The 7,535-nt window shown below is 35.3% G+C and overlaps 1 protein-coding gene across 1 annotated transcript; it reads right to left on the reverse strand.

The window, feature by feature from the left end:
- Positions 1–1,762: 1,762 nt before the first annotated feature.
- LOC306904587 (phospholipase B1, membrane-associated) lies at positions 1,763–7,392 on the reverse strand (the record flags this gene model as incomplete). Its single annotated transcript, XM_079474574.1, has 16 exons — positions 1,763–2,509; positions 2,624–2,695; positions 2,853–2,948; positions 3,481–3,582; positions 3,700–3,781; positions 3,895–3,986; positions 4,194–4,259; positions 4,592–4,672; positions 4,814–4,865; positions 5,106–5,226; positions 5,380–5,423; positions 5,586–5,653; positions 5,893–5,951; positions 6,833–6,923; positions 7,029–7,093; positions 7,335–7,392. The coding sequence occupies 16 exons, from the start codon at positions 7,390–7,392 to the stop codon at positions 2,351–2,353; spliced, it is 1,308 nt and encodes a 435-aa protein (XP_079330700.1). The 3' UTR covers positions 1,763–2,350.
- Between the last annotated feature and the right edge of the window lie 143 nt (positions 7,393–7,535).

Genomic DNA, 7,535 nt, shown 5'->3' on the forward strand with positions numbered 1-7,535 from the left:
TTTAAAATTCACATCTATCATTCACTTTTAAAGAATTGTGCCATATTGCTCGTAATCATAGGGGAACCATTTTTAGTGCTATATAGCACCATATCTTGGTTCTTCAGAGGTTCTTTGGGGTGACTGAGGTCCTTTATAGCACCGTTTCCGTGTAAAGAAACTGCTATAGCACCTCAGTCCTCCCAAAGAACCACCGAAGCACCAAAACGTGGTTCTATAGCACTAAAAGTGGTACCCTATGATTAAGAGCCAAGAACCCCGTTTTAAAGTGTACATTCATAAAGCTTGTTATAGCTAATATGTGTTGCAACTGTTTTTAAATAAAACAAATTATTTAACAGATTTGTTCTGCAAATATTTTTTGACAGATGTTTAATTTATAATGGTAATATATTTTTTTAAAGATTTTTTATGTATTCTTGAAAAACTTACAATTAAGGAAAGCAAATTATTTTACAGTTTATTTTTGGTGCCTCACCTGCCAGAATTATTTTTTACAGGATTACAGGATTCTTTTTACAGGATTCAAATAGCAGGCTGTTTTTTAGGATATTGGCTTGTGGTCATTTTGCATGCCACGATGCATGCAGACATTTTTTACATTTGGACATATCTCCATGACTTTTCCAAGCCTGAAAAAGACTCCTTTCCATAATAGAACCTTCATGATGAAACCGTTTTAAGAAAAAGCTTTGTTTGCTATAGTGACATTTAATACAATTATCCTCTTGCTACATAAAAGCAGGTAACATCAATTCAGTCTTACACAGTCATGAACAGTAATTAATATTTTTCATTAGTGTCTAAGAAGGCAAATATTTATCAGATTTTTAATTTCCTATTTCACATCTCAATATGATTCTAATCAAGTTCACAATAAAGGGGAGTTTGCATTAGATTGTCTCCAGTGTTTGCCCTTTCTCAAATAACTGTTGAAATGTTTGCTGTACCCAGGCCACCATTACGATGAATAAAGAATCCTGTCACTCATTATGAACACAGTTCTAATAGGAAACAAACATCTCAAATATAAATGAAGTGAAGTGAATCGATCTATGCAAGTGTAACTAATGTGTCAAACTAAATCAGAAGATTGTGTTATCTCAATGCCAGACACTAATCTAAAAATTGAATGGTGGTGTATTGAAGCCTTGGGATATAAAAAAGTACATGACACAGATTCATGCACAAAGTCCCCCGAAATGTCAAATATATGTCCTCCAATACAAGTACTCCTGCCATTTCATGATAACGCAAATGTTAAGATTTAACATTCTGTGGCAAAGATATGCACCTGATATTAGTTTCAATGAATTGCCAGTTCTAAAAAAGTTTTAGTCTTGCAAACTGAAAACAGGCTAATTTGAGCAAGTCATTAAAGTAGTCATTACAGCACTGATAATGTTGTATTATTATATTTATTATAAAATTATGCCTGAAAACGCTGCACAAAAAAGTCATTTGTTGTGAATGTTAAGCTACAAAATAAGAGCTGGAATTGAGCCAATCGCTTTTGCAGCCCTGCCAATACAATATTATTGCTGTATACCGTTTATTTTATAGGTTGTTAAAGACTTAAAGATCCAAGAACTTTTAAGAGCTGCATTTAAGCAAAGCTAAGAATAACTATAAAGAACTAAAGCCATTCAAATATAATGGTTCAAACATTTACTATGTATTATATTATTTATTAAAAAGACTGTACTCTTAGCTGTTATGGGCTAAACATATTCGAAGAAAAAAAAGGACAAAAATAAAGATGTATCGCTTAGAAAGGTTTATTTGAGAAGAATAAAAGCACCTCTCATGTTCCAACATCCAAAGCAATTAACTTTAACTGTGGCCATTAAGAAACTCTCAAAGCATTTATTTTTTTATCATGCTCTTGCAAGCAGAGCAATTGTCACTCAACATTCAATTCCAGTTTCTGCAGAGGCTTATTGAGCTTACAGTGTAACCTCTGGTAATTTCCTTTCAAACCAGTTTGAATTAGTTTACACAATTACCTAAATTGAATATGGCAAAATTACACAGAGCTAAATGCGGCTGCATGCCTGTCGTTGTGCTATTTTGGTTAGCTATATCAGCAAAGGTTATCAGGTTAGCATATATTGTTCTATTCTAAGGTTTCAACGTTTCGCTTTCCATTGCTAACACAGAGCCATTTAAAAATCAGTCTTCAAAGCAATGATAGCATAATTTTGTCGTTGTTTGCTCCATTACCGGTTTTACAGATTATACCAAAGTCTCAGAATAGAAAGCCAAACAATGTTCAAAACAATGATATCCATGCCAAGTAGAACATCGAGCTGGGCAGACATCATGTACCATGATACTCCATATGGACATCCTACAAGGAGACCAGATTAACAGCCAACCAGAGCGGAAGGAATGCCAAAACAAGCATGAGGTATAGAGATGCGGGTGTGATGCCAGCTGACTGGGGTATCTCAGGAAGTGCTGGACCAGTCTTTGAAGCACTAGGTCTGGTATAAATGTATGGATGACCCTGTGTTTAGTTTGAGCATGAGAAAAAAGTAACAAGTGAATCTCATCCTCAATGTCATTATACGGGCATTTTTTGATAAATTGCATAAAAATGAGAGTAATAATGATTTCTCACCACAGGGGGGCAACTGAGCTCAATAGGGTTTGAAAAGCTCTCCACCATGAACTTCTCCCCCTCCGGTTGAAACTTCCCACACAAATGAGAGATAAGATATTACCTGCATAAATGCATCTGTATAAAATAGTCTTAAGAGTAATGTAAATAGATTCTGTAGCAAACTGTGCATCTGTTGGAGACTTATTTGAGTAGTTTTTTTAAAGTTAAAGAAATCAATAGGATTTACCATGTTGTTCCAAAGTCCCTTGGCCAACTCCTCATGTCCTTTCATGGTAAAGTGGAAGCAGTCAGGGGTAAAGAAGCTCATGTCAATCTTCCCGTTCTGACCGATGAAAATTATATGGTTATGAAATCACCATAGCACACATTATAATAAAGAAGTTGAGGTTTAAATAGAAACTCTGGGCAAACAATATAAATTCTGTCATGAATTACTCCCCCCAAGTTATTTCAAAACCGTATACATTGCTTTTTTTCTGATGAACACAGAGAAAGATATTTGGAAAAGTGTTAGCAACTGACATTTCTGGTATCATTGACTACCATGTAGTAGGTCAAATTGAAATGGTAGTCAAATGTGGCCTAGAACTGTTTGCTAATCTAAATTCTGCAAAATATCTGCTTTTGTGTTCAAAAGAAAAGAATAATATCACTGAGATTTCAGCTGCTAACATTTTCCAAACATCTATCTTTGTATTCGTCCGAACAACAACTATTTATACTCGTTAAACAACTTGAGGGTGAGTAAATGATGACAGAACTTTTTTTATGGGTGAACTCAATGTGAGTTTAACAGCACATTACCAACAGTTATACTGTAGTAATGATCAAATATGTTGTGTAAGTGTTCTTACAGGGAGTCTTGGTGGATCTGCATGTTTCAGAAATGGTTGCAAAACTATGGCAAAGTCATTCTTAAAGAAACGGTCACTGTACAATAGTTGCTCCAAAGCTTTCTGAAAAAACCCCCACAAAATTGTGTTACTTGCATTAATATTTAGGTATTTGTATAAAGTAGGTTTATATGCTATTTTTATCTATATACCTGTAAATAATGGTCAAAACATACACACCTGGAATTCCAGGTTGACTCCAATTAGTTCTTTCAGATCAGCAGATCCAGCGTCTGGCTTTACAAGACATGAGCAAAATGACCTGAACAATTAAAGTATTGGAAAGGAGTGAAATTAACTTTAATCAAAACGATAAGATTCAATGATTTGTATCCATGACAAAAAAAAACATTGTATGTATTTCATTTCCTGAACCTTTGGAGCAGACATCCTGGGGTGGGCTTTTGTACCTCCCTAAGGGTCTCCATGGGCAATATCTGAACCACGTTCACTATCATTCGAGGAACCTGCACAGAAAGAAAGTAATAACTTAAATTGCATATACGTAGACTAAAATCATGATCAGTTTAATTTCAATTCATCAATCCAAGGTTCATTTAGTTCCAGAGTTTTTAAAAACCTGATAATATATATTTTTTATATTTTGTTAGCAATTACTGTAATAAATAAGCAAATACTAAACATCTGAAGAGAATCTGAAAGCCTGCAAATACCTCATTCCTGAGCATTTCCAAGGACACCGTCATGTAATGGACAAAGTTCTCCACTGAAAAGAGGGACTGTGTGAATAAATAGAGGACATAAAAAGAGTTATCTTTTAAAACACTCATACAAGACTGAATACAAAAGAAAGGTCACAAAATCATATTGCTAGCCTGGGTTTTCTGCTTTTTAAAGAGTGAAATCATTTCAAAGCACGCCACCTCAGAACAATAAAACACATCCGTAAGACGTTGATGATCATCTCTACACGCATCTGATATGTGTTCAAAATCAATTAAAATTTGGTTTTAGACCCCAGTCTGACATTATGAACAAAATTTTCAATACTGTAGAAGATTCTTCAGTCTGCCAATAGATTTGTCCAGAAAAACAGCTTTGTAAGCAATGCCTTGTCTTTGCAGTAATCACAGATGTCATTCATCCCAATTAGAATGGTCAAGAGTTTCCAGTCCTCATCAAAGTCAATTTTCTGTGGCAAAAAACAATTATTAATGTTTTACAATAATCAAAGCACAATTGTTTGTTCAAAGTAAATATATATGTGTTTTGGAAACTATATTCAAAAGCACATTAAAAATACAATAAACTAAAATGTGTAAGTGCTTCTTACCTCATACGTCTTCAATGTGTCAATCAAATGCCTGACTTGTTCAGGTAGATTACTAAAAAAGAGAGACAACATTCAAAGTATTATCTGATTGTCTATAAAATTAGCCAAAGTTGTTTTAAATATATGATTTCCATGGCAGCTAGGACTTTTTTAATTTTTATGCATTTGGCTGATGCTTTTATCCACAGTTACTTGTAATACAAGGTTGACATTTTATCTATATGTGTTTGTTACCAAATATTTGTTCTTATAGCAGTTTGAGAAGAATGACTGGTGATGTACTGGCATTTACAAGGTATTATGTCCGGTTACGGCCAGGTTAAATCCTGTCTCACACAGAGGAGCTGGGGTTCCATGGACTGTCTTGGCTGGGGCAGGTCCCACTAAATTGGGGTTGAAGAGTCTAAGGATATCTAAATCACAAGCACAGAAGAGTCCTTCTCAGTTGCTTGAAAAGAGTGCACACCGATTCATTTATACTGATTCTAATTCACTTTGACTGGTATTTCGCAATAAACTATGAATATGATTAATGCGGAATATGACTGATATAGGTAACGGCATACTTGCAAGTGTAATGACATCTTGAAAGGATCCATAACCCCCAATGCTGTTACACAAAGCAATCACAATAAAATACATATTTGGTTAGCAAATATTCTGGTATCATTATATCATCATAATATCGACTTGTTCAAATTTTAGCAATACAGCATGAGTTCTCAAATGAAGTAGCAAATGTGCAGTATCAATAATATCAGAAAACGTTTACCTCCATGACACATGTCGAAACTCAATAGGTATGCCAAGAACTGTTGTCGCATTTGCACCAATGGCTGTCTACAAGTCATAAATAAAATCATCATCGTTATTATCGTTTATTATTTTAAACTGCATTGCTTTGCTTGCGATTTTTCTTTTGTACCTGTTACCTTCTCAACTTGTATAATAACCATTTCAACTCATTAACGATTCATAGTTAATTCAAATACACCGTAGAATTACTTCAATTGTCATTTTAGAAATGAATGGTGTCCATTCACCCTGTGAACAAAGGAACGGTAAATAAATGCACTCACTGTCAATGAATCCCCAAGAGCAGTAATCACTTTAATATCGGCCGCCTTCACCCACTCAACTAAAGAGAGACACAACAAGAATAAGTTGAATAGTGTGGATTATATTTAAAGGCACAGTGTTTAAAGTTATACTTTCTGTCATCATTTACTCACATTGTTTCAAAACTGTAAAAATGACTTTGTTCTGCTGAACATAAAGGAAGATATTTAGAAGCAATTTCCAGTTCTGAGACATCATTGACTACCATAGTAGGAAAGATTTAAATGGTAGTCAAAAGTGCCCCAGAACTGTTTGCTTGCCTACATTGTTAAATGTATCGAATTTTGAGTTCAAAGAATTGTACACAGGTTTGGAAAAACTTCAGGGTCAGTAAATTGTGACAGAATTGACATTTTTGGGCGAACTGTCCCTTTAATTGTGGCCGCTAGAGGTCGCATATTTAAAACAACAACAAATGCGCATCTTGATGACGCTGTGTGAAGGAGCGTTGAATGGAACCGATGAGGGTTACGTTGGATAAAATAATGTCTAGGGTTTTAAACATTGTTGGAAACACCCAATAAATTGTTAGTATCGCAATGTTGTATACTTTGTTAACGTGTGTAGTGTTTTTAATGCACAAACCTGACACATAGAAAATCGACGCTGTCCTTCTGAAACCTCGTAACGTTACATAATTTGTTTTTGTTTTTCAATAAATCATTATTATTCGTCACCCTTTATGTTTTTCACTGGGTTTTGCAATTATCTAACCCAATAAAAAATATTAAAAAGCAACTTTGACAACACAGTATTAAATCATGTAAAAGTGTTTTATCCATTTCCTGAAAAACAGTGAATTACACGGTTTTGGAAGGACAGCTACAATATCATGATTTAAGATCGGTAATGCAATCACTACAAACAAAAGTTTTATATACTGATCCCAGACCAGTCTACCTGAGGTGGGCACAGAAGAGGAGGGGCTCATGTCAGGACACATGAATAGTGGATGTTTGAAACTGATTGGCCTTGTTTTCTCAGGAAACTCCTGTAACAATTGTTACATGAAACAAATGTTATAACCAGCACATTCTGCATAACAGCACATAAACTTGCTTGTGTAATGAATATCATTAAAAAAAAGAGTCCTCACCTTTCTGAGGGCATCCTCACTGTAGTAACGGAGTCCTTCTTCATATTCCAGCCTCCATTCGTTCCCTTGAGAAAAATGTTGAGATCCAAAAGTAATGTAGACTTTAGATGAATCATAGGCAGAGTAAGAAAACACGGTCAGACTCTGTTGACAATAAAATTCTGAGCACTACTACAGAGGTCTGCATACATCTCCTGCTCCATTACTGATATCATTCAGTCTTGCTATCAATCTGCTTTTAGGAGCTCACACATGTTTTGCTCTATAGCTCATGTCTTCCCAGCTCTAGATGCTTCCAGCACTTACCTTTGACAGGGCAGAGGGATAGCAAACAGGTTGCCACGGCAATCAAAAGCCACTCCATGGTGGAGCGTTTCCAAGCGGGTTAGCACAATGGACGTGTGTAGAAAGAACAAGGCCATTATATCAGTGCCCTTTTATTTCCCCCACGCAAAACAGCTGAGTGACAAAGTTCCGGACCCACAGTCACATAAAGCATGGTCCAGG

Source organism: Barbatula barbatula, assembly GCF_947034865.1.
Source record: "Barbatula barbatula genome assembly, chromosome: 15".
In the NCBI taxonomy this organism is placed as follows: domain Eukaryota; kingdom Metazoa; phylum Chordata; class Actinopteri; order Cypriniformes; family Nemacheilidae; genus Barbatula; species Barbatula barbatula.